The sequence below is a fragment of the Theobroma umbraticum genome, unplaced genomic scaffold (genome assembly GCF_002168275.2).
Source record: "Theobroma umbraticum cultivar Fairchild unplaced genomic scaffold, ASM216827v3 scaffold_56.0, whole genome shotgun sequence".
Classification (NCBI taxonomy): domain Eukaryota; kingdom Viridiplantae; phylum Streptophyta; class Magnoliopsida; order Malvales; family Malvaceae; genus Theobroma; species Theobroma umbraticum.
In genome coordinates, this window is record NW_018397256.1 from 6,013,532 (window position 1) to 6,039,299 (window position 25,768).

At 36.1% G+C, this 25,768-nt stretch overlaps 2 protein-coding genes and 1 long non-coding RNA gene across 3 annotated transcripts; 2 read left to right on the top strand and 1 right to left on the bottom strand.

The window, feature by feature from the left end:
* Nucleotides 1-14,800: 14,800 nt before the first annotated feature.
* On the top strand, nt 14,801-16,432 carry LOC110410864 (S-adenosylmethionine decarboxylase proenzyme-like). The gene has a single exon (XM_021420769.2). The coding sequence runs from the start codon at nt 14,996-14,998 to the stop codon at nt 16,154-16,156; it is 1,161 nt and encodes a 386-aa protein (XP_021276444.1). The 5' UTR covers nt 14,801-14,995; the 3' UTR covers nt 16,157-16,432.
* Nucleotides 16,433-17,811: 1,379 nt separating this feature from the next.
* Nucleotides 17,812-19,542, top strand: LOC110410932 (putative GDP-L-fucose synthase 2). Its single transcript, XM_021420877.2, has 2 exons — nt 17,812-18,093; nt 18,190-19,542. Exons 1-2 carry the CDS (start codon nt 18,081-18,083, stop codon nt 19,131-19,133), a joined length of 957 nt encoding a protein of 318 aa, XP_021276552.1. The 5' UTR covers nt 17,812-18,080; the 3' UTR covers nt 19,134-19,542.
* Nucleotides 19,543-23,809: 4,267 nt separating this feature from the next.
* LOC110411140 (uncharacterized) lies at nt 23,810-25,477 on the bottom strand. The gene is made up of 2 exons (XR_002444732.2): nt 24,766-25,477; nt 23,810-24,565 (listed from the first exon to the last, which is right to left on the bottom strand). It is a non-coding gene; the product is annotated as an uncharacterized LOC110411140 (long non-coding RNA).
* Between the last annotated feature and the right edge of the window lie 291 nt (nt 25,478-25,768).

Below are 25,768 nucleotides of genomic sequence, written 5' to 3' on the forward strand. Positions count from 1 at the left end.
TATATACACTTATTATGTGTTAAATGAAAAACTCAGTATTGGATTAATTTGTTTATATATAAAAGTTGTTCATGTGGCACAGTGCAAGTCCTTGTAGCATTGATGGCTGGTTGGTTTTTTCTGAAGTAGCTGGAACAGCCTTGATGCTTTTCCTTTTTGATTTATGGATGCCTTTTCTTTTGGGTGCTACAGAAGAGCAAGCATGCATGCAGTGTGCATGAATAGAGGATTATCTCAACCCTAGATTGCTCAGATAGGGAAAGGAGAACAACAAAAATACAAAAACGAAACCACCCCAAGACGGAAAAGCTTGCTTTTTCTTCCAGGCCTGTTGTTGATATATCTCAGATTTGGCAATGGCAAGTTGCTCTTCCTTTTTGCCTAGATGCAATCACAAGTTGCTTATATTATATTCTTTGAAATTTTTTTACTTGATCCTTGACTATATCATGTTGTATTTTTCTTGTTTTTACGGTTGAAAGATGGACAATCCAAGTAAAAACATAGAACCAGAGAAAGAATTACCTTCCCTTTATTTAATCCCCCACTGCTTTTATTTCATTATTTTGTTCACTCACCAATATTCGACCATTTTCCAAAATAACATGCACACCCCACTTTCCCTTAGGTCCAATTCAGGTGTATGACGATCAAGTATCTTGAAAATTGAACTACTTCCAACTGTTTATCCCCAAACTCCAAATTCACACATTCTGCATGCATGGTCCAATTGCCCTCCCACACTTGACTCCATGTTCTATAAATTCTTTTCACAAAGTATTATCTATTTTGCCAAGATATCTACATGGAAAGGCTACATTATCATGGGTGCAACCAAGTATGCTGTTTATGGGCTTTCTTATCTTTTACAGGAAAATTATATTCTCTATCATCTAAAATCTTATGCTTATGCTGATCAATATTTACATCTTTAACTCTATCCTATACACCTTTTTCTCTCACAATATATGAAAGATTGAAAGGTTCTCCATTGTGGTTGATACTGTTGTCATCGGCACATTCTGAGGTAGGGATGTAAATTCGTTATTTTTGAAATACTTAACCCTAAAACCTTTTAACTATCAAGCACCCAAATTTTATTAAAATTCAAATAAAATTGTAAAACATTATCTAAAACCGAACCTTAATAGTATAGCACTAGCTGTTAATTATCTAAATCTATTAAATACCCGATTATATAAAGTAAATTTTTTATATATGGATGCTCATTTAATAACCCAAACCTCAAACTTGAATAAAACAATATTTTACATTAATTCTTATGCAATTTGCTAACAATTAAAATTTAATCCACAAAAATTATAAAATAACTCAAAGAACAACAATAAAACATAAAAAAACCATATAAATGTAGTATCTAACATCATATTCAAAAGTAGCATACATCAAACATCATAATACAATCAAATAATACAATCAAATATAACCCAAACGTAAAATAAGTATTAAAAATCGAACCAAATATAAGATACCCAAATCCTATGTCATCAGTTCAAGTATCTACAGATACTTGTATAATATCAACTTGTTTACATCTGATAATTTGAGACTACCATATATTGAATTCAACACTAGAATAAAATATTCCTATTCACCCCTTGTTTAATTTTAATAAATTTTTCTTCTTAATTTTGGAAACTACCTTTCTATTCATAATATATAATTGTACTAGTAGATAACATAAGTTTGTGAAGAAAATCATTGTAGAAAATGTTTACATGATAAATATACTTTGGGTAGGTACAAAATATAAGAAAGGTGGGTGATGCTGGATTCTTGTGGATTTGGCAGGAGGAATGGAATTGGGGTTATGATTCTTTAGGGAGTTCAACACTTGTTCAATAATTAGAGTTACACATTACCTAGTGGACAAGTAGGTGTCATTCTCACGCAGGATGATGCTCTATCCTCGCCTCTTCACATATTCTTCATTATGTTCCCTTCGACGTATTCATCAATGTTCGATGAGAAGAAAGCTCATTGGTGTTTTATATATATCCCAAAATAATATAAATTCATTTGTTTTTTGGTGCAATCCATGGTGGCTGTGACTTTTTATAAATATATTATTTTTATTTATAATCTAAAATATTTAAGCTCATGGGTCTCCAACTTTTAAGACATTTCACCGTCCACCCTTCCGTAAGGCTAGAGTCAAACAATTAATAGAAATGTCCATCCGAGCATCACGTGTTAGTCAACGTTGCCTGATGTAGACACGTGGCGGGCTCACTGCGGGTCCTATGGTCAGTGAAATCCGACTCGGGAAGTCAATCTGCCCCACTTGGGCCACACACGTTTTGGATTTCTTAAACCGGAACTCTTACCCCACTCCCACAAGTGATGTCTCATACCACGAGTCTGCATCACGCCATCTGGGCTGACAGGTGGCACTTACGTGGATATATCTAATTAAATTTCACTCCTTTTAAGTTTAAATAACGAAGCACAAATTTGATTCATTGAGTTTAATCCATTAGATTAAGTAACTTTCTGATATTATCTCTCAAAGAGATTTCAATCATCTTATAAACTCCAAGCTAATGAATATTCTGTGGCCTATCTGCCCTTTTTACTTGTATGCCCTAGTTCTTTGACCGAACTAGGCACTAAGGCTTAGCAAAATTCTTTCCTTGTATTTAATTCCCAGATTATATCATCAAAAAAACATCTTTTTTTTATCACTAATTTAATTTCAACTTACATTCAATAGCTCTAAGCCTCTCACTCAAGATCCATAGATTCAACTCTAATATTCTATAGATGGTTGGCAACTTGGCATGACAAAAAATAATTAGGGCATCCCATCAAGATCAATACAAGCAAAAGATTGTGACAATATTCTAATAAGAAAGAAACCCCGTGGACCAAAATGAAGAAAAGCTGATCAGCCAATTGAATAATTACAAAATCTCTTCCATCCAAACTCTTTTCATCCCTAGACTCAAATGATAAATTAGAAAGTCCCGTTTTTAATCATTGTATTTGCACTAACATAAGTACATTTACCATGCAAAGCCTTTCAAACTAAAATGGGGAGGACACCCACCTTCCAAGGAAATTCACAGAGTCCCATAGTGGGATGCTCGCAGCAAACGCCCATCCCCATGAAAGCAAAAGCTGAAAGGCGAAGCAAAGAAACACGAGGGAAGTGGATCTTTTTCTTTTGCCTCCCAAAAGAAAAAGCCCACCACAATCCTTTTGGCTATAGAGATGCGTGTCCAATTGCACTTGGCGATAGGCGATAGTATTTTTAAATGGATAATAATAATAATAATAATAATAATAATAATAATAATTGTTTTATCCTCCTCCTAAATAAGCATAGGAATTCTAAACAAACAATACCAAATCTTTGTTGGAGTGCGTTAATTCTTCCATGCCCATGGAATTGATGCTTCCACGTTGGATGTTGTTTTCAGCTATTTCAGTGCCTGTAAACAAAAAGAAAAAGGCAAAAACTTATAAAAAAGGGCCAGCAAAAGAAAAGCAAGTCCTTATAGAATTGGAAAAAGCAAAAGCTAAAACGCCCGTGCCTTACCTCTCCCTCAGCCTTTTGGGGACCCACGGTTTCCATTCCTAATACGTAAATAAAAAAAATAAATGTACTGGTTTCAGCTTCTGTATGATTACTCATACCAAAATAAGTGTTTTTTTTCTTCTTTTCCATAACTTTTTGTTATGCCATTCTATGAACCATGAGAAAAAATAATTGACATAATATTTGAAAATTTTAAATTATTAAATAATATATCATATTTTGATTAATAATAATAATAATTAATTATTAATTAAAAATAAAAATATATAACTATGATTGAATGTAATAAAAAATAAAAAATATTTAAATTTTTAAAAAATAATTTTAAAACATTTTTAAATATTATTCTAGAAAATCAAAAATTTTATATTTAATATATTAACACTGTATAAGTAAAAAAAAAAACCTATCAGTGCTCAACAGATTTGAGTAAAATATAATCTTATTGAGACTTGCTTTGATTGTAATTAATAAATGAAGCATTAAGGTTAAAAATTCGAAGTTACAAGCTCACAATGACAACAAGTAACGAGGGGTATGGTTGTGTGGCTTGACAAGTGCACCAGACTTCATAAGTAATGCAAAGTGCAATTTTGTTTTTGATTTCTGTTGGCATTCTTTTATGTTGGTAACAAGGTGCTTTGATTAAACTTATACACTATGATTACATTACATAAAAAGAGATCATGTTTTTCCTATCGAATAAATCTATCTTTCTCTTCACAAGCTTCTAATAATAAGAATTTCTAATTTAATCACTATGATTATTAATAATATTCAATAAATTGAACTAAAATGGAAGTGTAATAGAATCATTTTTATTTAACTTATTATTTATTTTTTAAAAAAAAAATTCATTACTTGTAACACTCAAGCATTGAATTAAATAAATATAAGTAGCATTATTCCGAAAACAGAAATGATATAATCTAAATAGATGAATGACTAGCTGTTCCTAACTTTCTATATAAACTCTCTTATTTTAGTTTTTTATCATATAAAAGAGGCTAAATGCTTCAATTAGAATTAAATATTTAAGCACTTTTTTAATTAAAGTTCAAACGTTTTAATTGTAATAATCAATATCTAAATATTTTTTTATTTTTTATAATTAAGAGTTGAGTTAACAAGTAGATGGAACCTGTATTACATGCACCAGAGAATCACGAGTTGATGACATGGCATGTTAAGAAATATTATTGTTTCTTTTTTGTAGAAAAAAATATTGTTAACACCATATTAAAAAATATAGTATTACACATCATGTTTTAAAATTTAGTGGTTATTTTTTGTGAAAAAAATATTGTTAACACTATATTAAAAAATATAGTATTACACATCATGTTATAAAATTTAGCTATTATACGTCATGTTAAAAAATATAATTATTATATATCATATTGAAAATTTAGGCGTTACAGGTTATATTAAAAAATATAATTGTTACATGTCATATTAAAATTTTAATTATTATAATTGAAAAATATAATTGTTAGACGTCATGAAAATAAAGTTGTTACACATATTGTTTCATTCTGTATCTAACAAGACAAGTTAAATATTCATGTCATGTGCGTGTTTTACATGCATCAAATATCTCTTACCTTAATCTTTAATTGTAAAAAGGAGAAAATATTTGACACTTAATTGGTACAATTGAAATATTTAAATTTAAATTGAAAAAAATCTAAAAATTTTGGTAGCAGATAGAACATTTAGTGGACAAAAGAAGAAGAAAAGAAGAGGTCTTCCAGCTGTTTCAATCCCATCTGAACGAAATTTGGAAACCGTGTTAATGAGAATCTGGATGATGGAAACCTTCTTTTGACTGATGGATCTGTACCAGGTACCCCATCCTTTTCAATTTTTATTTTTTCAGGAGAAAGAAAAACAACTACAAGCAAGTTGTGCAGATACCATAGCTGTCAAGAATGTTTTCCATGTTTTATTCTTCACGTCATTTTCGGAGGAATATGAACAAGGATTGTCATTATTAAGCTATGGATATATCTCTGACTGTTTTGCTATAAAAATCATTAACCACACCATCTCCTGCCATCTTTAATCTCTTCATTCCCTGCGTTGTTATCTTTCAAAAACGTTACTCTTATACATGCCCACTGCCCTGCGCCCTGTGCTTTTCTTTTGGGACTTCACTTTCAATTCAAGTGAATGCAAAAAAAAAGAAAGCATAAAAGTAAACTGAAAAGTGCTCAAGTTACATCCAAATCACATCCCATTGCATTATTTAAATGCTTTCTCATTGTACGACTGAATTAATCACCGCTGGATGGCCCTATAAACCAATGCTTTTCACGATATCTGCTCCCTGTTGATTGTGGAAAAACATAACAAAGTTGTATTCGATTTCCGAAAATTAATATCTAAATCGTACGATAACTTCATCTCTACTCCAGGCCACTTGGTAACTAAAGTTGAATTGAATATCGCAAATCATATGCAAATCATGAAACATTTTGCACCCGAGGTTTATGTCCTTGCTAAATTATTCTTCATGTCCTATCGTTCCTGAAATCAAGGTTTCATCCCTCTCAGAGATTTCAATACAAATATGTTTTCTAATCATATTGAGAGATTCTAAATGGTTGGTTTCAATGCTAGGATTCCACCATCTACGGATTCCAATCTATGATTAGGGTGCAATGAACAATTTTTTTACTTTTTTGCCTAAAGTGGAATAACAATTAGATACCCAATTGTATTATTCATCCATCAATCTGTCCCCATTGCCTGATAGACCCTCCTTGACCATCATGAAAAACTTTTTTCTTTTTTTTTTCAAAGATGCTTCAGCAAATCGAACAATAGACAATTGAATGTTGTTGGAATAAAGATTGCGTTACTCCACATTTGAACAACTATCTTTGGAGTGCAGACCCATCTTTGGAGAAGCCGTCTAGGCCTGTTTAGCGAATAGGCTAATTCCGAAATCAATAGCCTGAAGAGTTTTGAGAGATGGGCTCAACCTCCGTGGCCTCTCCAGCACATACAAGGATAGCCCAAAGTTGCTTCTGACTTGGTAAACGAAACTACCATATTGGTTTTCCAATTGTTTCCTTCGTCTATTTAAAATTTTCCAATTCGTTTTTTTTATTATTTCTTTTTTCTTTTCAATATACCAACGATGTATAAATTACAAATTGAAAAAATCAGATAAATCAGTAGAGATATGACAAACCAATCAAAAGAACAATATCTAATTTTTTTCTTTTGAGGAATTCAATTTACAAATCTATTTTGTTTTTGTAAAAATGTAATGAAATTGATCGACTGTACAATAAATATTCCCTCAATAACTTTTGTCTCCTAACTTATTTTAATTTTTGATTCCTCGAACCTTCGAATAAATTCCAAACTATCGAATTCAATCAAAACTTTACTCCACTTCTTTATCTTGATGAGTTCACAGGCAAGCCGAATAGTGAGGGCTTATGCCATCTGCACTGACCTTACTTGGGCAAGGAATTCATGCCAACAACAACCAGACACACATTGAGATGATTGATCAAAGGATGCATCACAATTCACCTTGAAGAAATTGGGGGGTGGAGCCACCACCATGTCCCATATTCTTTGCCAATGTTGCTGAATACGATTTTGACAATCATACATCCATAACTAAAGCAGTATACTGCTAAATGTTAAAGAAAAGTGATGTACATAATATCTAATAAGCATAATTTTCAATTTTTCTATTACTAGCAAGATAAAAAAAGGAAATTAGAAGTCACATTACTATCAAAGTTTAAAATTCCAATTTAAAGGCCTACAATTGATTATTAAAATGAGAGTTAGAATTTATAAAATAGAAAAGGGAAATTGTCATCCCCTCTAAAGAGAGAATAACCATTTGTTGCTGAAGTATGATGGATACAACTAATTGAATTAATTATTTTTCATCCCATTTTAGACGAAGATATGTGATTTCACTTTTTGGGTTCAGAACTTGGAATTAGCCATGGTTTTCTCTTGATAAAAATTTTCTAGTACCACAAGAAAACATCACTTTGAGCAACTTATCCAGACATAGACAAGTCAATAAAGAAAATGGGAGTAACATAAACAGGTATAAATGGCACAAGGTCGAAACGGCCCTTACAAGGCTAAACCTAGAAAAAGCCCAGGCTGGGGACAAATGGTTTTCACAGATAATTTTGCATTGGACAGAGCTTTAGGTTGCAAGTGGAGTTCATGGTTTGCAGCTGGATGAAAAGACATGGGAAGGGGCTTAGCTCCACACCAATATGATTTTGACACTTTCGTACATATTTTATGGAATTTTTGGACATTTACGATTGTTATTTTTGACTCTAACAATTTATTATTGTTCATATATTTTATTCAATTTCAACTGAATATATAATATTTTCAACGGACTTTTTCATCGAAAAAGTTTCGATCAATTTTTATAAAATTTTATATTTTTATGTAACACGTTAGTAAACCAAATTTTTTTCAACAAAGTTTTTGATAAATGTCTATAAAAAATTCATGGATAATATCGTTTTTCAATGAATTCATGACAAAATATTTCATAAAAAATGATTACAGTATTTGCAGTGTAACCCATCAACTTCCCATTATTATTTTTGTTGGGAGTGAGGCAGAGAATTATCAAGGAACTTGGTAAACAATTCTTTAAAAGAGACCCCAGCAAATGGATGGTGAAACTTTCTGACGATTGGCTTGTTTAATATCTTCTCCATCCAATCTTTTTCCCTTTCTTTCTTTAGGCTCTTGCATGTAAAGGACATGTGCTATTGTTGTTACATTCAACAAATTAAGTACTTTTCTTCCAATAAAAAACCTCAATAGAAAACCCAAAAGCTCATATCCTATATGATAATAATGTATGCAGTGGTAGTGGGTGCTGAGTCTTGGCCCAAGAGGATGGCATGAAGGATCATAGTATGGACAAATAAACATACAATAAATATATTAAGCTACCTTATAATATATAAAATGATTAGCAATTTATAAATTTGTACTCTTAGAATTGGATATTCTCGAGCCCCTCACTATCCACTGGATTCAATTTGATGGCAAGACATTTCATTTACAATCATAACATCTTATATATTGCTTGTAGTGTTTTTTTTATTCGCATAAATCCAAATCGTTGCTAAAAAAAAATGGAGGGGGGGAATCGCTAGTCGCCTTGCTTGTTGGATTATGCATGGGGATATGCTCCACTTTTTGTGATATTATGTTTTGTTTGTTTCCCTCTTTAGGCACGAGGTGTCTCCCGTGGGTTTCAACAAATCTGGGCCTACGCCTTTAATAAAAAAGTTGCAGATCTAATGATGAACGCTATCCAGCAAAATTCAATCATATTCAAGCCTTAGATAATGCATTCCCCCTCTATCTATTGTGGGTGGATTTCAATTAATTTCAGGTGTACTTGACGCTCTTCAATCTTCTAATACTTTACTTTAAAGTAAAATACTTTTATTTTTATAATTAACAAGTATTTAAGTAGTCTTTTTTATGACATTTTTTAATATTAATTTTCGATGTCTTTATTTTAGTATGACACATCACAATATATTTATTTTATAAAAGAAGTTTTATTATTTTTGATTTCTTTGTCTTCTGATTATTAAAAAAAGGAACATAATATATGGCATTGCGGAGAAAAAAAGAATACATAAAATTTGATATTGGTGTCACCACTGAGATCATGTAGCAAAAGAGAAGCAATGTGGGCATGCATATTGGTTGAATATTAATACCCAAAGAAGCTAATGAGTCAATTATATGTCGCTTTGCCGATAGGTTAAGTTCACGCATGCGCAATACCACAAGGGGCACACACCATTGATTACTCTCAACTTTGAACCCTATGATTTTTGGACCAGCTTGGCTTATGTTATTTTTTTAATAGGTAATGTTGTTTTCTCTTACATTTTAAATACTCATAAATAATATGAAAATAATAATAAATTTATGAATATTCCATCTATGGTATACTTTAGCATTCTCTTTCCCAATTAATGGTCCACTATATGACATTTATTTTATTTAAGAAAAGAGACTTATGTACCTATTACTAAATTAAATGTTCGAATACAATACTAGTATTATTAAATTTTATATAGTTTGCCTAATGTTACTTAGCTATTTTCCCCAACATTATTTAGCTCAAGGGTTTTACATATTAATATTTGACAAATATATCAACTCTCAAAATACAACGAGTTCATCGACATACAAAATTGTTAAGAATTTACATATATTGATGTGAAAATTATGAATTATAGTTAAAAGTCAATGTTCTTGAACAAAACTTTGGGATGTATCTGTTCATACATTTATTTATGTCTATAAAATAATGTCGTAAAGATAGTATTTGGCATATATGAGATAGTTGTTTACAATTAGACATTTTAACAAACTTATTGCCCTAATAAAATTTGAAACATATTTAAGTAATTTGAATCTTGATGCTTTCCTCCAATTTCATGTTAAAAATGTGTCAATGATTTTATAAATATATACAGGCACACACCATTATATTATAAGTTGTATTGATTTAAAAAAAGTAGAATTTTTAATAAATAGTTAGTGAATTCTCCCCTAATTAATTTATATATTGAAAGGATGAAAAGTGAATTTATATCAAATTTAAGAGTATGAATTTTTTTTTTCATGGAAAGAAAGGCTTAAGCATATATGAACATCATCCACAAACCCCCTCTGACTCTGGTAATGAATGTGGCCAGAGATATTCACAATGTAAATCACAATATTAACTTTAGCAATATTATGGGCAGTCACATTTGGCTAGCAAAATACATGGGAGAAAGAGCCAAAACCACACGAAGAAGCCGACGTTGTTCCTGAACTCAACCAACGTTTCTCCTAGCTGTTAACTTCTGCAATGGCCTGTTTTGAAACAGCTGATGTGTCATTCCCTCTTTGGCTCTTTCCACCTTACATTGTTCTCATCTATCAAATCTGCTACTCTTAAAAACCAGAAAATGAGTGATCAGACACTTTAATGCCAGGTCTTAAAGGTGAAGGCTTATCAATCCATTTGTCTCTCCATATAGGAATAGACATGCCATCACCCACTCTCCACCGCAGTTCTTCGTCTACCACATTCCTACCTACTAAATTACTCCTCCAGTAGAAGAAGGGTTATAACCCCCTGTAGCATCAAGGAAAGCACACTTGGCTTTTAAGCATTTCGCAGCATACAGAATTTTGCTCATGCAGTAATCTCCGGCACTGCCTTGCCGATACAACGAGATTAAAATAATCAAAATCCCAAAATCCTATTTCACCTTGGAATTTAGACATGCATAATGACTCCGATCTAGGCTATTGACAATGCCTTCGCCCGGAACCATCACCCACCATAATCTGGCCAACATCATATTAACCTCATGGCGAAGACAACTCACGTGGTAAGTTGGTATTGCTTGTGCAACCGCCTTGATTAGACAGTCCTAATTGCTCTGCTACCCTCGTACCTTTTGCCCATATTCTGTCCTTGATACTGTCAAACACTCATATTTTCTTCTTTCCTATCATCAACGGTAAACCCAGGTATTTATCATTAGTAATGATCATCAAAACTTGTACCAGATTCTGAACAGAAGGGGATTAATGATCCAAGGTGTTGCCGTTTGCAGAGGTAGTCCACAAGTTCACATTTGCCTTTTGCAGATGACAGCGTTAATTCTCTTCCTGTGTGCTGTACACACGTTGAATCCCACCGTACCTATAATAAGTCCATAAGCAAAGGAGTGCAGTGAAGGAGAAGCGTCTAAACCATGTCATTTTGCCCAATGGCACATATTCCTCTTTCTTTTATTTTCAATATATACATTTAATACTTCCATGAAATCTCACATAAGATATAAAAAATAAAAGCAGGGTTCTTCTATATATTTTGATAGAGAAAAAAGAATTTGAATATACCTTTTAAATTAAGGAAATTAATTCATGCACCTCCTAATAAACTAAATGGTTAAAGTAGAAACACAAAAACAATTTTTAATCATTTGGGGAGGTATCATTATTCTTGGTCATTTAATTTATTAATTGACTCTAGAGTAACTGAAATAAACGTGAGGATTATGAAAATGATGCTTCAACCTTTGGGAAGCATAAAACGTCCACGTAATATCTTCTTTAATAACATATTCCTATCCTAGATCGTATCTTCATCATATTTTTAATGGTAACATTCCATCTTTATTCCGCTTATCTTTCTTTTTTTGTGCTAAAAAGAAATTGATCACGAGACTAATTTTCAATCACAAATCATGGGATCAATTGGACCCTATCTAATGATCTCAGAGGAGAATTTATAGGAGATCAACTTTATAAGGTAATGTCACTTTGCCCTCTTGCCCTTGCTTTGTAACAGTGATAGCCACACAAGTAGTGGATTCCACAAGCATGTCCTCTGCTTGTAAATTTCGAGGATAAAAATGAAGAAATGAGATGATTTCGAAGATGGAGCAAACAGGAATATATATATGTGTGTGTGTCAAGTATGGAATGAAGATGGTTACATAACCTTACAAAAGAGATGTTGCCCTAAATGATACATTTGATATTTCATTTCAAAAGTTTTGAGTTCGAATCTTCATCTTCATATTAATAAACTGGGATTTATGGGATGAGAAGGAATATGCAGAGTTTCATAATTGGATAACCTAATGATTGAATACAGAAAGGAAAAACTTCATTCAACAAGTACATAAAACCTTTTAATTTTAAAAGAGAGTTTTATTTGTGTTACTATTCCAAATTTTTTTTACTTTGAATTTAAATGTAGTTTTTATTGTTTACTAGAGAATTTAACTTATATTAGGATCATTTAAAGTGGATTTTTAGGTACCCATTAAAATCATGCCACTTGTTCTATCTATTTTTAAAAACATGTAAGTAGCATCATATATTCATCCTCACCAAATTATTTCTCTACTCACCTTAATTAACCCAAGTTAATTTTATAAAAAAAAAAAAGAAACAGAGGAAACGTATTGTTAAAACAAGACTGAGGGTTTATATATTAAGAACACAGAACCTCTAAAGTTGGCTCAAGCTCTAAGCCAAGCTATTCATCCTCACCAAACTTCCATTATTCATTTTAATCTTGGTTATATAAGTTAATTATTCATTTTAATCTTGGTTAAGGTAAGTCAATCTTTAATTTTTTTGAAAGATGCTAAGGTAAGCAATACGAGGTGGTGCTGTTTCATGGGTGTTTAAAAACCTACTTTTTAAGATAATTTTAAAAAAAAGAAGTGATTCCTTATATTAAAACAATAAATTTAGGATGGGTTCAGACTTTAAATACTGTGAAGCCTAGTTAAAGCGGGCCAAAATTGCAAGGCGTGGGTAGCCCATGGAAAAAACTTTTGACCAAACCCTCGAAGCCGCCTTCAACATTTTTTCACCTTCACTTCATTTTCTGGTTGGAGGCATTGGCCTGTTAGTGTTCTGCATTCATGCATAATAATCCAAGTGTCGGCCTTAAAAAGTAGTAAAAAGTTTGACAACTAAGATACTGTTTTCATTTTAAGCCAAAAGTAGCAAAAATAAATAAAGGGGTTGGGATTTGGGAGCAGACCACTGTGTCAGATTATCAGTTCCACTGGCAAGGCTCTATTCGTCAATGAAGTAAACGTTCAACAAGTTAAATTCAAGATGAGGACAAAATTGGCATTCATTGCTCATTTCCATTTTTTGAAACTTAATTTATTGCTCATTAATAACGCCTTTGTTTTTTCTGTCACATTAATGGCACTGATAAATGAGAATCCAAAATCTGTACATAATTACTCCATTAATTAAAGTATAGCTAAAATACTCCTGATAATGTTGAAGCACAGATATTAACAAACAATTTGATGGAAAAAGTGGAAGAGAATCAAACCAAGGCTTTAGGTGAAATACGGTTTTTTATCTGATTTTATTTATTTATTTATTTTATATATAAAGAGGTTGGCAAGAAAGATGCCCTGAGAGAGATGCTTTCCTGACTGCCCAAGAAATCGGATTTAGGAGTACGTGGAAGACCCACGTTGAACCAAAGCTGTACATATTCAACGTTGCAAGCTGGCAACATTAGGATATCGGCATCATGCAAATCCCTGCCTCCACGAGTAACCTTAACCCCCATACTAAATAAAAATAACCCTCGCGCCCTTGTGAAAATGGCTGGCATCTATATCACAAGGTCCAAATTGGGTTTCAGTTACTTGAACTCACTTCCACAGTGCCACTTGCCTATAATGCAGAATTCGAACCAATCCGGCTGAACGTGTACCACACGCTCTTTGGCCACATGTGAGGTAGTGAATTAGGTTGAGTTAGACATAATTCTTGCCTAGGACCAGAGCAAGAGTGCCGCACGGTGGACCTGAAGAGAAATCCCCAATGCCAAACCGCACCATTGGTTTTCACTAAGAGCAGTCTCTAATTGTTACTAATGCCACTCCGGAGCCAGTTTTTTGGCCCTCTATAAATACTCTGTTCCCACACTCTTTCCTCACTCAAGCAAAGAAAAACCTGCCCCGGTTCTCTGTTCCTCAAACCCTTAAAAACATTTATAGCTTTATTTTTCTTACCACCGAGTCCCTTTGCGTGCCCTCTTTTTCCTGACCAGATACCTCGGATTTCTAGTCTTTTCCCTTTTGGATTTCTGTCCCCATTAATCAGACTCTTTAAGCTGTAAGGATTTTCTTTTTATTCTTTTGGTTATAGAACAATGGGTTCTTAATATTTTGTTAATTTTTGAATTTATATGGCTCTGTGTGTGGGTTTTAGATTAATTTTTGGTCTATAAAGTTTCAATCTCTGATACAATCTCGTTTTGCTCATTTGAGATTAAACCGATTTGGTCCAGAGTCAAACTTTTGAAAGAAAAGATTAATAGAGATTCGTGGTGTAGGAAAGCGTGGATGTTGTAATGGAGACCAAAGGTGGCAAAAAGAAGTCTAGTAGTGGTACTAGTCGTAATTCTTTACAATACGAAGCTCCTCTCGGTTACAGCATTGAAGACATTCGTCCAAACGGCGGCATCGAAAAGTTCCGATCTGCTGCTTACTCCAACGTACGATTCTTTCATTCCCCAAAATAGAGCACTTTCGTTTTTATCATTTTTTCGATCTTCATGATGTTTAATTGGTTTATTATTCTAACATTTTGTTTCTTTGGATGTTTTTGTTCTTGCAGTGCGTTAGAAAACCATCCTGATACAACCCAAACTAAATGGCCCCCCAAGTCTTAGAGTAGGATTGTCTTCAGCCTCTTCGTTTTCTTTTTCTTCCCTTCCCTTTCTCTAATTGAAGAACAGTTGCTAAGAATCAAAGACAAAAAGGCAGCCATTAAATAATCCCGCATCGAAGAAAACAATTTCCATTGATATTGTTAGTATTGAGCTTTCTTGTGATGAAACGTGACATGGATTCGCCGGCGCCTCCTTCACCAATAGGCTTCGAAGGCTTCGAAAAACGCCTGGAAATCACTTTCTTTGATCCACCCATCGTCAAGGACACAAATGGGCTGGGCCTCCGAGCCTTATCTAAAACCCAGCTCGACTCCATCCTCCAACCAGCTTGTTGCACCATAGTTTCCCAGCTCTCCAATCCCAACTTCGACTCTTACGTCCTCTCCGAGTCAAGCCTCTTTGTTTACCCAAACAAAATCATCCTCAAGACATGCGGAACCACAAAGCTCCTTTTGTCAATATCCCCGATTCTTCAGCTCAGTAACTCGCTCTCACTCAGTGTGTCACGAGTCAACTACTCACGCGGCACCTTCATTTTCCCTGATCACCAATCTGCCCCTCACCGTAACTTCTCTGAGGAAGTTACAGCGCTAAGCGAATTTTTTACTGATTTTATTACCGAGGCTTCAATAATTGGCGATCCGAGGTTTCCTACTCGTAGCTGGCACGTTTACTCGGCTGTAGCAAAACGTTCACAGCCGTTGATGGAAGATCCAAGGGAATTGGTTACTCTGGAAATGTGCATGACGGGTTTGGATAGAGAAAAGGCAGGCGTGTTTTACAAAAGGGCGGGGATGGGGGATTGTTCGGCACGTGAAATGACGAAAACGTCCGGAATTGCTGACATCATCCCGAGTCACGTGATATGCGACTTCGACTTTGACCCGTGTGGGTATTCGATGAATGGGATCGAGGGATTTGCCTACTCTACGGTGCACGTGACCCCAGAAGAAGGGTTCAGTTACGCTAGCTACGAGGCCATGGGGCTCGACACCGATTCTGTCAAGCTGGAACCTCTGGTTAAAAGGGTGTTGACATGTTTTTGTCCGAACGAATTTTCTGTTGCGGTCACGTGCCATGGTGGTGGGGCTCGTTTCTGGGCCATGGATGGTGCTGACGTGGAAGGCTACTCGCGTCAGTATATGGTGAAGCAGGAGCTGCCAGGTGGAGGGTGTGTGGTTTACTGGACTTATTTCTCCGAGGGAGAGAGGTGCACATTGCGCGCTCCTGCTAAATTGACCATGCAGTGCTGGAAGGAAGCGGTGGAGGAAGAGGAGGAGGTGGCTGGCGCGGTGGTTTGTCAGTGTATTTCATCAGCCTGAGAGTTGGAAGCTTTGGTTGCCTGTCAGTCACAGGCTGTCATGAGTTATTTTTAGTTTTGAGTTAATAAAAATTATGGGGTCAAAGTTTGGCTCTGGGTAAGTTTGGTAAGTCGAGTGTTTTAAAATGGGTTTGGCATAATCTTTGTTTGGGGGTCCCCAAAGCTGTTGTCAATGTCATTTCCATGCTTTTTGAGCACAGGTAGAGTGGAATTCTATAATTGCCTGTAGTATGGACTGATCTGAGGTGGAATATTATTTCAAATTTGATTTGTCATCCTTTTTACTAGTGGAGAAAAAGAAAGTAGTGTTTTTTCACGTTGAGGATGTGAATGGTTGCAAAATATGGCAGTCATCAAAGGCAATGCAATCATTTTGTGTTCACGATTAACTTCTAAGGTTGAATTTGGAATTAATGCAATCAATGAATCACTGAAAAATGTGTTGTGACAGTGCACAACTTCCGTTCTTCTTTCTTCATGTTCACTCCCAATCTCGAAATGTTTGGGGTTTCTCTCCTCGGGACTGATTAATGCCTGACAGGGAGAATCTATACTTCGAAAGTACTAATTTCTTTTATTGTTTCAATGACTATATATTCTATTCTAACCTTGGTTTGACATGGCAAAAATTAGAGAAAGAATCAATGCTTTGAAAGCTTTCAAGGTAAATGCAAATACATACCATCATGTTGTAGCTCAACAGATCACCAAGGTCTTGCTGAATGTGAAGATCTACGATTATATATCTACAAGCTTGTGTCATGTTCTACTTTCACTAAATAACTAATTGTAGTCTACTATGTTTTTGGACATTCAATACACCAGTAATATTGATATATATTGAATATTATCCAATAAGCAAACATCTGCCCAGATGGAGTGGATTCGAATGTTGGACATCTTTCCTAGGGTCTGTCCAAGTTTGACAAGCTTCCACTCTCGATAATAGCTCACTTGATACGAGCGGTTTGTTCCAAGTTCGATAAGCATGAATTCCTCGAGGGGTTCTTTACTTTGGACTCTTCTCTTTCTGTACCAAGACAGAAAAGGCATTATAATATTAAGTGAGATAATTTTCCAGGGGAAATACATGCATGTAACAAGCAGGCGAGGCACATAATGAAACTGTGCAAGAGATGTAGTTCATAAGATTCTAAGAATGAATGATGTGTGCTGACAAAGCAAGATGTTGACATTTACCATTCAGGAGTAGCAATCTGTTGTTGACATATGAATATCATTGAGCAAATTGATGGGTCAGTAATCAGGTGTTACTTTTCCCCTGTCCCGACAAGGGACAACTTGAGTTGGCAAAATCCACTTGGCACTTGCCCCCATCCCATCCTGGAAGCCGAACTCCCCATTTTTTGTATGTTTTTAGATAGATTTATCATTCTATTTCATAGAACCCTAATCTTTCCCCATGGCCCATCCCATTTTCCACCAAAGGAAATAGGGGTGCATCCATTTCAAGATCGAACGTACTGTGGGTTTCCTAATGGGCCCAATAGCTTGGACACAACACTTGGTTGGTCCTTTCCCTATGTTCTGGCTGAAAAGCCCTTCCACTCAAAATTGACAAATGAAGCTTCCTAAAGGGCTGAACCCGTAGATGGTTCAATTCCATCATGACTTGTTTTCTGGCATGCAAATTGTGGGTACAAAGTTCCTGCAACTGTATAAAGACCTAGCTTTTAGCTTAATCCCGGAGCAGAAACCTGGCATCATAAGTTTTAAGTTTCCTGGGCCTAAATCCTCTTACCAACAAACCCAACTCAGCCCCAGTCACTCACAGAGGACCAGATTTATCAGTATCAGAGCTAAACCCTTCGGCTCTCTGGCTGGCAGTTGAAAAACAAACCGACACTTCTCCCTGGCTTCCAACTCTTTCACTCTTTAACTGTTCAACTTCCCAATCTCCGGCAATGGGAGAAACTGGTACTTGTCTCGCTCTCTCTGTCTTCCTCTCTGAGATCCCAAGCAAATCTCAACTTAAAATTTAACTCTGGTTCTGTTTTATTTTTCTTTCCACAGATTCTTTCTTCTCTGATAAATCGGCGAAGATCTTCGTAGCAGGCCACAGAGGACTAGTGGGTTCAGCCATTGTCCGCAAGTTCCAATCTCTAGGCTTCACCAATCTCGTCCTCCGCACCCATGCTCAGCTCGACCTCACCCACCAATCCGACGTCGACTCCTTTTTCGCCACCGAAAAGCCCCAATACGTCATCTTAGCAGCCGCAAAAGTGGGTGGAATCCACGCCAACAACACGTATCCAGCAGATTTTATTGCCGTCAACCTCCAAATCCAAACCAACGTCATCGATTCCTCGTACCGCCACGGCGTCAAAAAAATCCTCTTCCTCGGATCCTCTTGCATCTATCCCAAATTTGCTCCTCAACCCATCCCGGAAAACGCGTTGTTATCCGCCCCCCTGGAGCCTACCAATGAATGGTATGCCGTCGCGAAGATTGCGGGGATTAAAATGTGCCAAGCGTACAGAATCCAATACGGCTTCGATGCTATTTCCGGTATGCCAACAAATTTGTACGGTCCCAACGACAATTTTCACCCCGAAAATTCCCACGTTTTGCCTGCGTTGATGCGAAGATTTCATAAGGCCAAGGTGGAAGGAGCAAAAGAAGTTGTTGTTTGGGGGACCGGGAGTCCGCTAAGGGAATTTTTACACGTTGATGATTTAGCTGATGCGGTTGTTTTCTTAATGGGAAATTATAGTGGATTAGAACATGTGAATGTAGGTAGTGGGAAGGAGGTAACCATTAAGGAATTAGCTGAGTTGGTTAAGGAAGTGGTTGGTTTTGAAGGGGAGCTCGTTTGGGACACTTCGAAGCCCGATGGGACTCCAAGGAAGCTCATGGATAGCTCAAAGCTCGCTTCATTGGGTTGGAATGCCAAGATTTCATTGAAAGATGGGCTTGTTGATACTTACAAGTGGTACTTGGAGAATGTCAAGCAATGATGCAGTTGCTTTTGGTGGTTATTTCCTTGATGAGTTTTTAAATCGGGCCATTCCTTTGTTGTTTTTTGTGCTTGAAATTGTCATTATTATTGTTATTTTCTGATATGCCATGGAATAATTTGAGGTTAATTCTGTACCAATATATTGCATCCAAGTTGAACATGAGGAATTCCTTTTTATTTAAGGAGTGAGGTAGTTGGATCAAACTTATATTCAAGGAATTGACTGGAATTTATTCATTTTGAAATGGATAAGTTATGTTTGATTATGGTTGTGGTTTAATATACTTATCTGTGTTAGAAGGGGGATCCACGAAAGAACTGTAAACTAGCGTTTCTGCTATTTTCTCAAGGGTGATGTAATTTCTTGTTTTTGCTGTGGCTGTATATATGTTACTGGGTTTACTTAAGAGCTATATCCTTTTAGTCTTTTAAATGTGAGGCTCATATAATGGTTGTAAGAGGCCAGGGTTGAGCCCTTCATGTGGCAGAATAGCATTAAGTTGGCATTTGTATGCTAAATGATGCTTGATAAAAAACTGGCGTTTGCTGCCCTCCACCCATGTTGAACAACCCCCACAAAATGGTATTTGATTCTTGCTATTAGATATACAGACATGAATGATAATTGTTCAGAGACTGGCGGGCTGCTTATCTTATGTACTTTTTGTTGGTTCAGATTTCATGATTGATGGATTCTTAAGGATTTTTCTGTATGCTTTATGTTATTAATGCCTTTTTATATCTTCAATGTGGAAGATAATTTTGCCGTTGCACTTAAACACATGTCTAGTTGGAAACAAACTGCAGATTGAGAGACTGACAAATGTGAGTTTTCTACATTGTTTCACCTCTACATATCCATGGCTGTGGTTTAGCTCTTATCCTGTTGGAATTCTGTCAAAGTAGCTTTAGTTGTTGGAGTGTGAGTTTCATTTGTTGAAGCACTGGAAGTTAAACACTATGTTATCATTAAATAATCTCCTGCTGCTGGATTCAACCAAAATTGATTCCAGGTTGTATTTTGATCAGCATGAATTTGATGCTTTAGCAGCCTTTGTTTCGGCCATCAGACCCTACCACAACAAGGGGGATAAGATTTTTGAGTTTGATATGCATTCTAAATATTCCAGTTTACCTCATAAGTATGTGCTAAATTTTGTTTGATCTGTACCATGTGAATATAAGGACTGTTTCACAGTTAAAGACCAAAGGCGTTCTTCTCCACCTTGCCCCTTCTACCTCCTGATTTGGAAATTGTATTGCGGTGGTAAATGGGTACTGGGAAGTAGGTTTCTTTTCAGTTACCTAGTTACCTTTAGTCATTGTGATATGAATGCCTGTAGTGCACCAGTGTAGTGAATCTCACTAATGCAATTGCTGGTTTTGTGTGACTATAGTCTGGTCATAAGATCTGCTTTTCCATTTTATGATTATTTTATTCAAATACTTTTACAAAAGTAATATTTTGGCTGCCTATGAATGATAAAGTTTGTCAACTGCGATAGATCTAGATTTGGTTTAGCAAAATCAGGGCTAGGGAACACAAAAGCAGCGTACCTGTTTGAAATGTCTTAGGCCCTTTTTGTCTTCTTATGTTTGAATGCAGGTTCTGCTCTGGGAGTGTGCATCGTTGATGGATGAGTATTTTCTCCAATATTATTATGGCACAAGTTAACTTGAAAAATTGAGTTTAGCTTAGAATGATTATTGCAGAGTTTTACATTTTCAGTTGCAATTCATTTATTATTCTTTGTGCATGTCGCTTTTATCTCTTCATGATTAATCTTAATCCCACACTTACAATTGGTGCTTGTATTCTGGTTTTTTTTCGCTGCTATTTTTGTGCATACTTGCAGCCATTGTGCTACGTAATTGAACCAACTTGTTTGATTGCCTGACGCTAGACATGTTCCTTAGTTGTATGTATGCATGTATTAGTTTACCTGGTTGACATCGGAGAAAACATAGTATTTTGTGTGACGAGGTTTTGCTTCCTGTACATCCAAAGTGCTTCTGGTCTCAGAAAGTGCAGAGGGAATGTTCCTAACTAGCTGGTAAAATACCAAAATACTGTAAATTTGGCTCATTGGAGCCATTTCACTTGTTGAAGCTCAACCTTGGGTTTTTGTTTATCTATTTGCGTACTCTTTCCTTCAGAATCTGTTTGTGTGTTTCATTTTTGGAGATTCGTCCTATTAATGGTGGCAGATGTATATATTTTGAGCTACATCATTCATATAGATCTCTCCTTTGCTATTTGGTCTCGACTTTCACGATCAAAGACAGGACAGGAGGGACAAGTTCTACTACCTGGTTATTACCATATTCAGGAAACATGGCATTTATTCAATTCTTGTCGTGATGAGATGCACTCAAGGACAGCTTCATTTGTGGGTACTGGTTATCCACAGACCTTTCTTAAATCTGTTTGTAAAAAGAGAGTTCCGATGTGAAAGGATACGAGAATAGATCAATTTGCTAATTTCCCGGACCTAAAGGACAAAAGCTGGAAAGGGGGTGAGCTGCATTTTCACCCAAGGCTAATGTCGGTGTATTTTGTTAGTTAAAAGAAAAAAGAAATCGATATTCGTGGTGATATTTGATGGAAACCCAAAAAGCAAGACAACGTGCCCAAAGTCCAGCTACTCATAAATGTAATAGTTTAATCTAACCGAGCTCAGTAGTAGCAGCAGCTCCTTGGCATTTATAAGCAGAATTTTGGGGGTGCTTTGCTTAGGGGTAAGTTGAATGGACTTGGGCAGCCAGCTCAAGTATTGAGAGAACTTAATTGGTCATCAACAAGAAAATTAACGTACTGGCCTTGAATTTAGAAATGAAAAGAATGCAAGGCATGCCTCGGCAGAGTCGTTTTGTCGAGAAATCTCTGATTGGATAATAATAGGTAAGGAAGCGGTCCTCAATTTATAAATACACATTTTATCAAATTAATTCAAATTCAAGTTTAATGTCATGTGAAGCACTTCAATGTGTAAAATAAGCACAGTGACTTGATCTGTGACGAGAATGTGATGAGTTTAAATAAAAAAAAAATTTACAAAATCTCACATCAAATAAATAACTAAGAAATCTGTAAATTTCAGTGTCAATGCCTCAAATTTACTGAATGATCCAATAAAGATGGAAGCAGAGGGGTCACTATAATTCAGGGCCCTCATCTAGATTTTCAGGTATGGAAGAAACCGTTGGGAGTCGTTTTGTGCAAAATGAAATGCATGCAGGCTATTGAATGAAAGATTTGGGAGAAGAAACAGGAACTGAGTTCTACCCAGTTAAAAGGGACAAAAATCTTAAACGCTTGGGGGCCCCTCAACATTAATTTCACTGATCTGTTAAATGTTTGATTACATCAGTTTCATGCAGTAACTTTAGATTTCCGTTATTAGGGGGCGGATTTGGTTGGAGCCAATGCTTGTATGCACAGCATTTGAGCTGTGGTGGGAAAGATGACCAGATCAAGGAAAAGGGGTAGAAAAAAACATTGAGATAAAAAACACACACTAGCAGAAGAGACTGTTTAGGCTAGCAAACAAAACAGAGGCAGAAGCACTCAAAATCTGAGATTGCAGAGTTGCACTTATATTATAATTTGAAAATTGACATTCTACCTACAGGATGTGCTCAGTACTGATTTTCAAACTGGTTCCATGACATGCAGAAATGAGAAATCTACAGAAAAAATAGGGTCATAGACCACTGTGTGAATATAGCTATTTCCTTGGTAAAATCTGTCTGTTGCTACTACCATAAGACAAGATCATAAATTTGCTGACATGTGCCACCCCCTGTTCTGATTTGGACAGGCACCCAGACTCGAGCTGAGTCCATATTTTCATGGTTCCAAGACGATTGCAAGACTAAAAGATGATGGTCTTGTTTTATTTGACTGTTTAACTCCACCAAGTTGCTTGCTTTTCCGATCCCATATACTTTCATCAAGCTATCTACGATGCAACTTGAGTAGATCTCCCTTTCATATTCTCCAATTGAAAAACACATTTCCCCAAACCTATAGGTCAAACTTTTGGAGTTCCAATCCCCACACCAAATTTGGCAATAAAGACGGGGATTGTTTGAGCCATTGTTTTTCCCCTTTAGAAATCCACTTTCCAGGCAATTACCATCACTCCAAAGGCCCCACCAAACCATATCAAACGTTCAGAAATATAATCACCTTCTGAATTTCTTTTTCCTTCTGATAAACACAAACACAGCCCAGTTTCACGTGCATACCAAAAACCAAAAAGGAAGCAAAACCAAATTTGCAGTGCACGATGATAGGACACTTCCATGAACTACAAGCCCACCGTCGTCACTCACACCTCAACTTTCTTGTCTTTGCCTTTGTTTTTCTTGCCCAGGCAGAGGCAGTAACCCTTTCCCTCTTCCCCTTTGTCCTAAACACTAATTTTAAATAAAATCCACTTAGACTCTGTAGTCTATAACCCACGGTGCCCAACTCTAGGTGCTCTAGACCTGCAGTTCCAGTGCTTGCAATTGTCACCTCACCTTACCCACCCAAAACCCAAAAAAGGTAAATCCCAAAAAAACCCCATGAATGAATGGAAATAAAAATGAGCATCGGAATAGAAGCGTGAGGACTGAGGAGACCACAAATTTATCATAGAAACGGAACATCAGAAAATGGGCGTGACATATTATAATTAACAAATATCATTACTATTAATAAAGCTCACACATTTCCCCAGAAGATGTACAATAAATTACAGGGACAGAGGCTGAGTACAATAAAACAGTGTAGAGACCTCAAATATTAACTTTACTCACCAACCCTGCACAGAATTAGCTCCTGCCTATTTACTGCACTATTTTCTAACCTCCTGATTACTGCTAGTTTCTTGTTTTGAAGTTTCTTTTTTTTTTGCTTTGTATGAAAATGGTTTTTTTTTTCATGAAGCAAGCAAAAGGCATAAACCTAAAAGCCAAAAGAGGAAGTTAGTATAACTAAAATAAAATAAAATAAAAGAGGAAAAAATCAGCAAAGAGACCAACATACCCGTTGCATTTACCAACATTATGGACCAACAAATAAGCAGCAAAAAAGAGAAGAACAAATTTTAGTATATCATAAATGAACAATAAAGAGATTGAGCCGTCCAGCCAATATCACCACCGCCACCGTCACCGCCACCACCTTCCCCTCTCATCACCAGAAGCTGAAGAAGAAGATTAAGAAGAGAGCCTGTTGCAAAGATTGGAGTTTGAAGAAAATGAAGTTTCTTCTATAATTACCCCATGCTTTATATGAGCCTCCAAAACCCATTCGCTTCACATAAATTCTCATGGAAGAGCCCAATCTTCCTCCAATTCTCTTTGTAGACGGATTCACAACAGTCACCATTCTTGAAGCAAAGTCCTCCCTTTGCTTCCGCTTTTGCCCCCACCACAACCCTATCATCATTATAACAAAACACAAAGAATGAGAAAAAAAAAGTGAGCTTTTTCAAACACTATTCCCAAAAAATAACAAAAGGAAAGCAGACAAGAACCTTGTTGGAGAGTGCAAAAATGGTCAAAAAAAAATCAAAAGGAACATGAATGAAAGCAAAGAGAGAAACATAAAATCAGAACCAAGGGTTTGGTGCCTGTACGTTTTTATTTATTTCTCTTCTACTTTCTTCGTTTTTTTTCCTTTGATGATGGGGTTTTCTTGTCCTTTGCTAGAAAGAAAAGATTCAAATATTCAAAGAGTGAAGAAAAAGAAAGACAGCGTTTGAGTGAGGAAGAAGAGTAAGTAGCAGCAGAAGACATAAGGTGTTTGGCTTGCAACATGTATCTACTGGCTATATTGAGAACCGTGTCTGCCTAAACATAATGAGGCCAAGAAGCAAATGTGGGAATGGCGATGTTGGTTCGCTTAGGGGGGGTTGGGTGGGGATGGCTTTGGGTTTGGGGTTTTGCCTGAACCACAGCATCAACCCCAACTTTCACTTTAGTTGGCCCGGAAGCCCCAGATTAGCTAGATTTGCGCAAGCAACCGGTGTCCTCTTCTTGTTTCCTTGCCTACCCTTCAGCATTTCCCAGAATCCCTTCACTACCCCTTTTCTTTTCCCCCATGTTTGGGATCCACATAAACATAAAAATGATACCACTGTATCTCTTCTCTTTCCTCTTTATTTTTCTACTATAACGTTCAAAATCATGTGCAAGTATTTTTTTTCATGATTCTGACTCTCCTGACCAAACCAGCAGCAATGCCGAGGCCAGATTTATCGAGACGACCACCAACAAAACCCTACGCCCCACAGTCGTTCTCGGCCTAACATTCGTTTTTATGGATTTCTAGGGGGTCTAATCTAACTGGCTAAGCACCTAAGACACAACTACAAGCACCTACATCGACCCTCTTTGTTCAATGTGGATGGGTTGCTTGGGGTTTTGGGTCCCCCCTTGGCCTTTGGTCAAACAATTGCTACATCTATTGTTTTTTTGGTGGGGACACCGCTATTTTGAGCGTGGGACCTATCAGGAAGAACAGGGTTGTTCGGTCATTTGGCGCTACGGAGGTAAAAGTACCCCGGATTTCACGTATCCATGTTAACAGAAAGTGTCATGTGATGTGAATTCCCCTTTCCCTTTTGTGTCTCTGCCGCT

What these genes read in the sequence shown, in the direction of transcription:
- LOC110410864 (XM_021420769.2), top strand. Translation starts at nt 14,996, where the DNA reads ATGAAACGTGACATGGATTCGCCGGCGCCTCCTTCACCAATAGGCTTC.